Below are 13629 nucleotides of genomic sequence, written 5' to 3' on the forward strand. Positions count from 1 at the left end.
CCGCAGGCGAGAAGGGCTGGGAAGAAAAAAAAAACGCCTAGCAGCCGGAGGAAAGACTCCGGAGACGGCAGAGGCCGCGAACCGTTGCCGAGAGGCGGTCGCGTATAGCTTACAGTGGGCGATGGGACCGGCCGGGAAGCTCGGGGCGGGTGTGTGTGTGTGGGGGGGAAATGGACGGAGGCCGTAGCCCCTTTTTTGAGAGCCGGGGACGCCCAGGACTGAGGAGCGAGGGAGCAAGGTGTGCTTAGCGCCCTCTGAGACTCAACGCTCCCATAGCCGCCGGGATTGACTCTCCGTTCTCGGGCAGGGAGGGTGTTTCGCCGAACGCGAGTTTCGGTGTTTCGCCGAACGCGAGTTTCGGCGTTTCGCTCAGCTGATGCCTATCGCCTCCGTATTTGGCTCCCGGGCTTGGACTTTGCCGCCGCCGCCGCCGCTGGCGGGGCTGCGGAGCTTTGCAAAAGTTGTCATCCGCGCCTCCTTCGGCCTCCCGGGCTGCTTTCCTCCGACATGTGCGCCAACGTCGTCTACGAGTGGTTGAAGACCCTGAAACTCACCCAGTACGCCGAGTCTTTTGTGGATAATGGCTACGACGACTTGGAGGTGTGCAAGCAAATCGGGGAGCCGGACCTGGATGCCATCGGGGTGGCGCGGCCCCAGCACAGGCGGCGTCTCCACGAAGCCGTGCGGAGGCTGAAGGAGGAAGACGAGACCACCGCCGGCCTCTACTTCACCTTGGAGCCGCAGCCCCCTCGGCGGGGCTCGCCGGGACCCGACATCTACACCGGCCGCCTGCTGGAGCCGCGCCAAGCCAAGACGTGGAAGGGTGACCCGGCTCATCAGAAGCCCCCGCCGGGTCACCCTCGAGGGAAAAAGGGGGCGCCGCAAAAAAACATGGACTTCAACTCCGAGGAGTTGATCACTTACCCCAAACTCAGACTGAAAATCATGATTAGGGATAAACTCATCCGGGATGGGATCACTCTCAGCAAGCCCCCCTATTCCAGCAAGGTAAGAAGCTACGCCTCAAAGCCCGTTGGCGTTGCTGGTTTTTCTCGCCGTCGTGGCTACTTGTAGTTCCTTCGCTCTCCTCGTTAGATGGAGAACACACTGCGAAGAGTGAACTTTTCTCTCTCCCCCCCCCCCCCCGCTTTTCTCGCGAAAAGTTCATTTGCTCTACGTTTGTTTGCACTTAGGCAGTGGGGTTTGCGTTGGGGTCGGAGAAGTCGTTTTCTTCTATGTGGAGTTAAAAAGATTGATTGTTGGGTTCCAGTTTCAGTACGATCCGTTTCTCACGTGAAAGTAGTTAAGCATGATGAATACAGGTGGACATCGTAAGTCTCATCATGGTTCCGTTTCATTACCTTGCACTTTACCTTGGAAGACGATGGGGATTTGATGATGCCAATAGTTTCTTTAATACTTCAGTTTGATTCTTGAGGGAGGAACGTGTGTTTCATAAAAGAGTTACCTGAATTGCTATAGCATAAGGTGGACACATTTATTTATTTATTTATTACATATTTGTTGAGGTGTGTGAAAGAAACTTGGCACAACTCAACAAAGAAATATTGAAGTAGGAGAAAAAGGTGAATAGTGCAGGTTTGTTTACAGTCCCTCTTAAACTGGGAGCTTGTACCCGGTTTCTGTACATGCTTATTCACAAGTAAGTGGCACTGCAGTGAAAGTGATTGGCAAGAAAGCACATGATTCAAAATTGCAGGTACTCATTCAAGTTTGTTCTTTTATGGACAAAGCACCTGTGTTAAGTGATCTAAAAGAGGCACCTTATCTACTGACAATCAGTGTCAAGCTCTCAAGATTTTTAAGGAAGTGTCAAGTACCTGCAAGTTTTCTTTTTACTAAATTCAGTAATTGCCTTGATGTTTAGATGTTTTTAAAATCATGTTTTTGTACAAGGAATGGACAGTTACAGAATGTTTAATAAACCCAAAAGCACCGCATGAGAACTTCAGATTAATTTATTTTCACTGTAGAATTGGTTTGTGTGAGTGACAGGTAAAATCATTATCACGATCTTGTATATCTAATGTAAATCTTTAATATTATAAGCTTCTCACAGATGGGCATTGCTTTCACAAAACATATTTCACAGTTGTCATGGATAATGGATACGACTAGCTAGCATGCAGGAAAAAAACAGTTCTAAATGCAAATAAATGAATGAATAGAAGTAAAAATGTGAAGGAAGAAACATAATGCCACTCTGTCAAATAGAGGTATGCTATGCTATAAGCTGATATGAAATGAAAAGGTGTTGAGGAAGAACTGTGTTAGTTGTGAAATGTATGTCAGAATAATTCAGAAATAATTGTAAAAATATACACAGGCGCACACATACAGAGCTCAGCCATGGGATCCATAGGAATACAGTAGGACTACAAATAAGAATATTGTATACTACTGCATTAAAAATGAATAAAATGTTTCCTTTTCCCTCAGTTTTGGACAGATCATAGCAACTCCCTTATAGGCTAAAGAATAACAACCCATCTTCAGTGTACCAGATGTCTAATATGAATTGGCAAATATGATGTGTAAATTCTCACATAATGAATTATTTTTTGAAGCAGTTTGCCTGTGTGTTAGTCATAGAACTTTTCTATGGATCTGTTTTGCAACCTGAGCCAGAAATAGAAAAGCTGCTCTTCTACTGATACTTTAGTCTGAAGTTATTTTGAGAGGCACAAACATAAAATATAAGCCTTGGTAATACCTTCTAATGAGACAACATAAATATGTCTTCCATTTTAATTTTTGCAATCAATATTTCTTATATTGATTTCTTTTTATGATAAACACAGGTATATGAAAAATATTATAAAATCAGCAAGAATTGTTGCTTATATTTCCTTAAAATATGTTATATTTTCCTGTGGAGAATAGTTAAAAATTTGTAGTTAGATGCTCTGTCCAACCTTGGCAAAGAGTTATTATCATGATGATTCTGATGAATAATATAAATAAATATAAAGAATAATTGGTGTACATGTAACACAATATGTAACTGAACCTAAAATAGCTAAATGTCCTTTGTTATTTAAGTTCCATAGCGATTCGCATTTTTGTATTTAATATTTATAATAATTGAAAAAAACATTTATCACTTCCTTTTGTAGTCAATTATTTATTTAATTTTTATCCTGCCTTTATTACTTTATAAATAACTCGAGATGACAAACATTCCTAATACTCTTTTCATCTTTAATGAAAAATATCCCAGAATTGGTAAGAATATAAAATCATCAGTTAAAAACATTTTTAAAAGTATTAGAAGAAAAAACTCATATTACAAATTTTAGTATAATGGTTACAGTGGGACATTAATTAGTCATCAGCATGTCAACAAAGCGTGTAAATCTTAACCATTCAGCACTTAACCAAGTGCTGAATGAAAATCAAGTTAGTGCTTGGTACATTATTTCAGATGCCAACACATAGTGGTACTATCTCAAAACACTACTAGATGTTCCATCCAGCATTAGGACAAGATGGGACTTCCATCCTCCCAGTTCTGCCACCAGGTAAAACATCTCAGGCAGGCCAGATTTTCATGTCCTAAGGCTGAAATGAATTACATGAAAAATAGCTGTTGTATAAATGTAGAACTGATAATTGATCTTCAGAGCTTAGCTAGGAATCCAGTGATTTGAAAAGACATGAGAAAAATGGCTGAGGACTATAAAACCCTGGGTCTGTCTACCCCACCTCCCAACCCTAGAGTATTAGATTGCCAAATATACAGAGTATGTTTGGAAAGGAGTTTAAGCTTGGAATGCATTGGACATAGACACAGACTGATTTTGTGACTGTAATCAAAATCATTATTCCTGGAGCTCGGATTCCAGTGAAATGCCAACATTGCAAGCAGAGTTGGCTTATCTAAAAGAATTTTCTGATGACAATTTAGATCTGTCCTTGTTCTTGCTCTGAGAGTTCCCCTATTAGTTGTTGCTGCTGTTAAGAAAAAAGATGCTGTGTTACAAGATCCTGACCTCTGTGACTATTGGAGATCATTATCCTTTCCCCATCATTTTTGAACTCTTAGAATAGCTGCCAAATTGGTCACACTGAGTCAATAGTTCATGCCAGAAAAGGACATGGGGAACGTGACATTTAAGGTGCATCCATATATCTGCTTGGCTACGTTTTTGTGGTTTTTTAAAATATTTTATTGATTTTCTAATTTTACATTTAAGAATTTAAAAAGCAATGTGGCAGCTGGGTTAATCAATAATTCAATAACATACAAAAGTCTTTAGTACAAATCTCAAACTATCACATCAAATATTTCCTCTCCTTTTCCCATAATATCTGCTGTCCCATATTTAAACTAATACAATTCTTATTATATCCATTAAGATAGCATTGTTACATTTATCAATAAATTTTTAGCTTATACATATCCAAGTTACTTTAACATTCAATCTTTATAAACAGTCAATGTCCTGTAGTTAGTTTTTCCCAACTTTTAGTTTCCCATCAATATTTAAATTTAACATTTGATATTTATAATTTCCAAATTTTGGGTAACCAAAGTTTCCTTTATCACAATTCTTAACAAGGTCTATTATTCAAAATACACATCTATTTGAGTATATTCTATTTCCCACCATCTTACATCATCTAATTAATAATACAATATAACATTTATTTTCAACTAGTTTCCAAATGTCTTAAATTTAATGACCCAAATTTCCCCTATTTCAACATCAAATATTTCCTCTCTTTTTCTCTTGATATCTACTATCTCATATTTAAGCTAATACAGTTCTTATTACCTCAATTAAATAAAAACATATTTATTACATTTATCAATAAATTTTAGCTTATGTATCTTAATTACTTTTACATTCAATCTTTATAAACAATCAATATCCTATTTATTTGTTTTCCCCAATTTTTAATTTCCCATCAATATTCAAATTCAACTTTTAGTATTTATACTTCCAAGTTTTAAATGACCAAGTTTCCTTTATCTCACGTAATAACAAAATCTGGTATTCAAAGTACCTGCAAAGCAACAGAGTAATAATAATCATAATATGATACCCAAAAGAGGGGGTAGTAGAGAAGATGAGAAAGAATAATAATAATAATAATACCAGAACCATTCAACATGGGTAAATATACTTAGACATAAAGTAATACTGTGAGGATTAAGTGTTCAGCTGAGTGATGGCATGAGGGGAAAAAACTGTATCCGTGTCTAGTTGTTTTGGCCTGCAGTGCCCTATAGTGGCGTCCTGAGGGAAGGAGTTGATCATGTCCAGAATGAGAGGAGTCTATAGATATTTTGTCAGCCCTCCTTTGGGCCTGTGCAATATACAGGTCTTCATTGGAAAGCAGGCTGGTTGCAATTGTTCTTTCTATTTTTTTTCCCATTGGAGTCTGCCTATCCTGTTTGGTTGCTTTATAATAATGAAATAATAATAATAATAATAATAATAATAATAATAATAATAATAATAATAATAATAATAATAATATTATAATGTTGGAAAGGACAAATGGCTTTTCCAGTCTCTTCTTTAAAAACTTCCAGTGTTGGAGCATTCACCGCTTCTGGAGGCAGGTTGTTCCACTGGTTAATTGTTCTGTCAGGAAGTTTCTCCTTAGTTCTAGTTTGCTTCTCTCCTTGATTAGTTTCTATCCGTTGCTTCTTGTCCTGCCTTCAGGCGCTTTGGAAAATAGCTTCTTTGTGTTAGCCCGTGAGATATTGGAACACTGCTATCATGTTCCCCCTCATTCTTCTCTTCGTTAAACTAGACATACCCAATTCCAGTAACCGTTCCTTATATGTTTTAGCTGCCAGTCCCCTAATCATCTTTGTTGCTCTACTCGGTAGTCTTTGTGGAGTCTCAATATCTTTTTTGCCTTGTGGTGACCAAAACTGGATGTAGTATTCCAAGTGTGGCCTTACCAAGGCATTTTAAAGTGGTATTAATACTTCGCGTGATCTTGATTCTATCCCTCTGTTAATGCAGCCTAGCACTGTGTTGGCTTTTTTGGCAGCTGCAGCACACTGCTGGCTCATATTTAAGTGATTGTCCACTAGGACTCCGAGATCCTTCTCACAGTTACTACTATTGAGCAAGGTACCCCCTATACTATACCTGTCCATTTGGTTTTTCTTGCCTAAATAGTGTCCCTGGTTTTTGATTGCAACTTTTATTTTTGTTTTCTTTATTGTTAATATTTAATTAGGCATTATGGCTTCAGGAATTAATCAATACAGTTAAAGCATTGTTTTTCTTCTTCTGGATGCCATATGCTAATAGGCATCTGTGCCAGGCATCTGTTTGTTTATATAATAATTTTCATGGCTGTGCTCTGCTTTGAGTAAAGTACAAAAGATTTCCAAACACATATTAGACAAATACAGTAAGCTTTCTGTTTCAGAAATATTCAGGTAAAGTAAGTAGAAATATTTGCTTCTAAAACCTATGTGAAAAATGTAATAGATAACAGTGATAGATATAGGTAGGCATGGTTGACAAATGAATTTTACCAGTCAACCATCAAGATGTGGTGAATGCAGTTTCATTGTAGCTCAAAGCACACTATTCCACACTATGTAAAAAAGCAGCAGTGATGGGAATTTATTCAGCTAATGAATACTAATTGTAATAAAGAATGGTTAAAATGGCTAACAAATTATTAAAAATGAATGGAGTTGGAGTTTCTTAATGTAAAAAAATGGGTTGTACAACTATAGGACATGTCATGAGGAATTAGGCATTCTATTTATTTTACATATAGACTAATTAGTATCTGATAGTTTAGTGAAATTTAATTAGAGCTTCTAATTGAAATAAATGACCTGACCTGACCTTATCCATTCTTGAGAAACTTTATTTCATTCCCCCCCCTGTGAGAATTGTACACTGTATGAGCAAAAATAACATTGCTCTAAGAGAGGCATGTGTTAAATGTGTCCATCTCAATAAATTTTTTAGTAAAGTTTAGAAGTATGGAAAATTTAACATATTTTTAAAAATCATAATAAAATGATTTGTGATGCAGGAATATACTATTTGCTTGTGTTCAGACATTCATGAATGCTGGTATGTGGTTCTTGTCTAATACAGAGGGAAATTGTACTAACTTTTAAGACATAAAAATGAAAACTCATACAGAGGATAAAATTATGTCTATGATTGTTGTTAAAGTAGCACACACTATACAGTGTAATTTTCTACTGCATTTTTATGTGAATTTTATAATATTAATTGCAAAAACCTTTAACAGTGTCTACATAATTCATTTGTCTTACATTTATAGAATAATAGGTATGTTCTTTTGTCTAGAAATAAAAGCTGTGATATGTAGCTAGCATCTGTCAACAATGCATTCAATTATTTGACTCCAAACTATTTCTTGCATAGTGTTAAAATATACACATTCCTTAAGATAAAATAGACTTCAGTACACTGCTCTGTATAATATCCCTGGATGTGTTCTTAGGGAACGTGCAGATGAGGTGACTTGCGTTCTTACAGATATTTTCAATCTTTCACTGCAGCAGGCAGAGGTCCCATCATGTTTTAAGATGGCCATTATTTTGCCAGTGCCAAAAAAGTACAATTATGGGTCTCAATAATTACGGTCTGGTTGCACTTACAACCATCGTTATGAAATGTTTTGAGAGGCTGATAAAGGACACCAGCATTTGACTCGCTTCAGTTTGCTTACTGTCCTCTACAGAGGATGCTATTTCTTCTGTTCTCCATCTGAGCTTGAAGCACTTAGAGGAAAGAAAGACTCATGTGCGAATGCTGTTTGTCGACTTCATTTTAGCATTTAATACAATCATTCTTCAGTATCTAGTAGACAAACTGGGCCTTTTAGGCTTTAATACTCCTTTGTGCAACTGGATTCTTGATTTTCTTATTGATAGGCCCCAGTATGTGAGAGTTGGGACGAATATTTCTAACACCATTTTCTTGAGCACAGGTTCTCCTCAAGGCTGTGTCCTAAGTCTGTTTCTGTTCACCCTGTTGACCCATGACTGTTGTGCAAGGTTTGCCACCATCCATATTGTGAAGTATGCAGACGATACAACAGTAGTGGGCCTTATTCAAGATGATAATGAGGGTGCTAACCACAAAGATATAGAGGGTTTTGTGAACTGGTGTAAAAAAACCAGCCTAGTTTTAAATGTTGGGAAAACTAAAGAGATCACTGTTGATTTCAGAAAAGGCAGGCACAGTCACGCTCCTCTGTGTATTAATGATTCACCTGTGGAGATCGTTATCCGCATCAAATTCCTGGGTATGCAGTTAATGAGTAGGCTGGCTTGGTCACTCAACAGTGAGACATTGGTGAAGTGGGCATAACAGCACCTGCATTTTCTGCGTCACATGAGAAAAGTATATCTTCCTTTCCCTGTCCTTACCACTTTCTACAGAGGGACGATCAAGAGCAACTTGTCATATTGCATTACTGTCTGGTTCGGAAGCATCATTGTCTGGTTCGGAAGCTTCAGACAGGAGGGCAGTGCAGAGAGTGATGAGAATGGCAGAAAACATTATTGGCAGTTCACTCCCTTCTATCCAGGACATAGCATATAGGCGTTGCTTGAGCAGGGTCCACAGGATTGTCTGGGTCATCCTCTTCACACCCTGTTTTCCTTGCTACCTTCTGGGAGGAGGCATCTTGGTATCTGAAGCAGAATATTCAGATTCTGTCACAGTTTTGTTCCTTATAGTATTATTCTTGTGAACTCTCAAGTTTCCTCTTTCCGCTATGTATTCAAAATGGACAGTAATTAATATTTATATGTATTTATATTTAAGGGTGTAGGTATACATGCATAGGTTGTATACAGCATGTTGATATGTGTGTTATGTTTTGAGAGCAGGCAACAGAATTTCATTTTTAATGTGTGGCAGTGTGCCCAAGGTAAAAAATGACAATAAAGGTTCTTTTATCTTTTATCTATCTTATCTATAGCTGAGCAATTACTTTTTTGAAATTGTACATATAACTGTATATTTTAAAGTTAGATTTGATACTTTTCAATATTATTTTAGAATTGGATTAATGTTTTCCCCTATAATTTAGGAAGTATTTCCATTGAATACTTAAGCATTAAAACATGAGTTATCATGGAGCCCAAGATGTATCTTGTGAACCGAAATTCATTGGAGAAAATGGATCCTCTATAAAGATTTACTTATTATCCCAATATATACATGATATTTATACTTCCATTATTTATTTTGAACAATATTTATTGGTATAAATGAGACCTAGTATCATTTGACAGCTGCTCAAGTTTATTTCAAAATTATAAACTCTCTTTATCTACTTCACTGCTGAGGATGCGGAGAGGATATTTTCAAGAGTGCACAATCATTTAAAAAAAAAAGCAGCCCTAATTTTGTCTTCTTTCTCTATTTCAATTCTTTCAGAGTTTTTAAATTTTACACTTGAATATTAATTTTAATGAAAAAGAATTTTGAAAGAAGATTCCTATTCATCACAAAATCTGATTTATTTCCCCAGCTGGATGGAAATTGGCATGCTTCTTCATATCCTTCATATCACAGATTTAAATTGGTATATGCTGTATAGTTTAGTGGGAGTCAGATAAAACCTATATAGTATATTTATTTCTGTACCCAGTATTTGGAGTGACATTCTAATGAGAATGATTGCTGTTCATCTTATATGATTGACTACATCTTTTTAACATTTGATCATTTCACATCTGTTAATAAATTGATTCTGTCACTGAGAACTTTGCACATTTGTTAGTAATCACAGCTACCTTAGATTGTACATTGGATTCTACATTGATATCCTATATCATCTTTTTACAATTTTTAAAAGAGTAATCATTAAAAAGCAACCAATTTTATACCCAGTATTTAGATAGGTTAATGTAAGGATTTTCTTGTGAAACTTTAAGAGTCTCAAATTTTGATGTATAGGGTGTGAGGGATTCATACATCTTCAGTCTATGGATTGTTTAATAGTTCTCCAAGGGAAATGCCTCAAAAAAGGAGGAGATTTATGAAACAGGGCATACCATGAATCTGAAATAACACTCATTCACTATTGTATCAATAGGGAAAGTATTCAAATTTAAAGTGAAACTCCCTTTTCATATATGTTATTGAAATATATTGTATCCTTAAATTAATTATTTTTAAAGTGAGGTAACAATGTCATTCAAATTTCTATGTTATCTATATGCTCTGAGCAAAAATGATTATTATATGATATATATTCTTATCTGAATGTGCAAGATGTAAGCTTTTGGACTTTTGGGCTGTTCAATTTAATTACAGTAGTTTTTTTTTTCTAAAATTGCAACTAAGTGATGCAAAATTAGGGTTAGTGTTAGGATAAATACACAATTTCTGATAATTTGACAAATATACTGGTTGAAGTTTGAGGATCCTATTTATTAAAACATTACTGTATTATGTTTATCACAGTTATGCAATAAGGATCTCCTTCTCTACCAATAGGCTGGAACTTTAGTGTCATATCTGATAAATCCTGTAAACTCATATAATTACTTTATATATAGTATACTATGCATTATAATAAACCATCTTCACTATCTGTTATATAACTAGAAGATAATACAGGTAATCCTCGACATGTCCACAATTGAGCCCAAAATTTCAGTTGCCAAGTTGTTAAGTGAGTTTTGCCCCATTTTATGAACTTTTCTGACACAGTTGTTAAGTGAATCACTGCAGTTATTAAGTTAGTAACACAATTATTAAGCAGATCTGGCTTCCCTGTTGACTTTGCTTATCAGAAGGTTACAAAAGGTGATCACATGACCCCGAGATACTGCAACCGACGTAAATATGAATCATTTGCCAAGGTTTTGAATTTTGATCACATGACCATGGGATGCTATAATGGTCATAAGGGTGAAAAACAATCATAAGTCACTTTTTTCAGTGCCATTGTAACTGAATGGTCACTAACTGAACTGTTGTAAGTCAAAGTCTACCTGTACAGAGTATTGTTGGAAATATGACAAAAAAAATACGTGGTAGGAAAAAATGTTCTTTTTAAATGAGGGATCAATACAATTGGGGATAGATGCAACAAAGTAAACAGTACTTTATTGACATGTACAAAGTGCAGTAATCACTGGGTTCTTTTCTGTAGCACCCCAAACTAAGCAAGGTTACAGATTACAATACGTAAGAAAGATAAAGAAAATATAAATCACAATATGATCCTGATACTGCAATCTCTTTGATGAAAGATTAATTAAACGTGTTAAATATATAAATGCATGTAAAGTATGATGGATCAAAAGGATTTCTAAACATTTTTTCCCCAAGTGTTACACATACCATCCTTCCACAAAGTTGCTGTTTCTATTCGTAATAAGAGCTTTATTGGTGGGAAAGGACAGAATTCCATTTGGAATGAACTTCACTGGAATTGGAGCATGAGAATTGGAGTGACAGTCGAAAGCAGACTCGTACTATATATATTAATTAGTTATTATGTTAGAATAATATGATTAACTGAATTGCCAATATTAGTGACAACCATAAAAGTTTTCATATTGTTGTATTCAGTTCCATGGGCTTTGCAGTAGCCTATGATTAGAGCATTGATATATTCTAAGAAAACTCCTTTAGAAAGTTCTTCCTTGTTATTTAATCAAGAAAAATAGTAAAATACAGTACAGTAAACAAACTCAGCTGCAATACCATTTAAATTCAGTACATTTAAAAATATGAGGAGATAAATTATTCTCCTGACAGAATGAAATGGAAAGAGCTATAAGAAAGAATGCAAAGGTTGCTTGGAACATAAGGAAAAAGCTTTAAGTTACAGAACACCACAGTTGTGTACAGTCTTATACCAATGTGAAGTATGAAAAAGAAAGCTTGATGGAATGATAAAATGAAAAAAAAACGGATGAAAAAAGGCATGTAAGAAATTAGTGATTGAAGTATAAGTGCTTTCTAATGTACATATGGAAAAAAAGATGCAAAGAATGTATTCAAAAGAAAAAGAAAGTTGACATTAAAAGAGGCAAAGAAAATGCAGAACAAGTTTATATAAAAATAAAATGTAAATACAAAATGTTTTAGAAATGTGAAAAGAACGAAGAATGCTTGACCAGAGTATCTTTTTATTATATTATCCTATCTTATAGTTTCACAATACCTCCAATTATACAAATATATAAAAGATTAAATAAGACAATTCAAAACTTTGCATTTTTTATATTAATGGCATTGTCACCTGTTTCTAGACTGACCATTATGTTTTCCTACTTAATTATCATCTCATAAAGGAGAGAACCACTTCATCGTCATTCATTTAATTGTAAATGAATGTTATATGAAGTTGCAAAATGCATTTGGAATAGACTCTAAAATACTACTGACTGCATTTAATAACATTGTATGTACTTTCATATACCCATCTACATCAGTACTCTTATACACCCTCTGGACGTCCACCAACATTTTCTTTTTTTAGATTTGGAAAAGTGAAGGAGTGAAGAGGCTAGGAGAAATCCAATTCTATAAGAAGAATTTTGTTTGAATAGTATTCTACTTTCAAGTCCTATATATACAAAGCACTATCAGCAAACCTAATTAAAGAAATCTCATTATGGAGGAATTGACTGAATAATCAACTAAACTAATATGAATAAGAATTACTCACATTTGAAAATAGATTGTGATAAGTATTTTTTACTTCTGATAAAAAGTCTCATTTTGTTCAACAACTTGTCTTTTTTAATTCTTCTCTAATTATATTTGGAGGAATTCTGTAATATGAAGCTTTGGTCCTGTTTACCAGCATTTTGCTGTTATATTTCTGGTTTTGGTCCCAGTCATAAAGAGAATGAGGAATAAAGTAATTAAATAACTGAGGGAGTATGTAAAATAACTGAAAAAAATCTTAATAAAAACTGGTAGTTATTATCCTGACCATTTTCTGCCACTGGGTATCTTTTTCTTCTGATACTTTCCTTAAGTTGGGAAAGAAGAATGTCATTCCTGGTTCAGCTTATTAGTTTTCTGTGCCTGAAGCAGGTGACATGTTTCTTCTTGTGAAATTTAAAGCTTCAAATGGCACAGTAAATCTGTTCTAGTTTTCATAGAGGCTTGCATTTTTACCACATTAAGATTGTGGTATAGTGTATGAAGCAGAAGCCTGCCAGATTTTGTTTAAATGAAGCTCTTTAGCACAGAAACAGAGACTCCGGTTTGCAACAAACGTTTCAACCAAAGCCTATTTATTCACAGACAAATGTTAAGTATCAAGCATCTGCCTCCCAGCCCTTTTATAAATCAATGTCAGCATAGGAAAGCTCATAAAATCTACTAGCCTGCTCTGCTCTGCTCTGGGCTAGCAAAGGAAAAATTAGAATTGTGGGTCTCTTTTTAAAACCACTTGATGAAGTTATGTGGTGGAGAGAGGAGTTTCCTCTTTTATTATGCAAAGCATGGACAGTGAAGTTTGCTTCTACTTCAGAAAAATGTAGTTCATAGCAGCTTTTTTTGCCCTCAAGAATACAAACAGATCTTGAAAAAAATGGGTAAGTTTTATGTACCAGCAGTGAAAACAGATATCACTTTTAAAATTAGTACTGTGCCATGT

The 13629-nt window shown here is 35.5% G+C and overlaps 1 protein-coding gene across 1 annotated transcript in view; it reads left to right on the forward strand.

The window, feature by feature from the left end:
- Positions 1-507: 507 nt before the first annotated feature.
- SASH1 (SAM and SH3 domain containing 1) overlaps positions 508-13629 on the forward strand; it is a gene marked incomplete at its 5' end in the record, with an annotated part of 622444 nt that continues 609322 nt past the window's right edge. Inside the window, one exon of the mRNA XM_083348726.1 lies at positions 508-1008. Within this exon, the coding sequence (XP_083204852.1) occupies positions 508-1008 (501 nt within the window). The remainder of the gene's footprint in view (positions 1009-13629) is intronic.

The sequence above is a fragment of the Vipera ursinii genome (genome assembly GCF_947247035.1).
Source record: "Vipera ursinii genome assembly, chromosome: 1".
In the NCBI taxonomy this organism is placed as follows: domain Eukaryota; kingdom Metazoa; phylum Chordata; class Lepidosauria; order Squamata; family Viperidae; genus Vipera; species Vipera ursinii.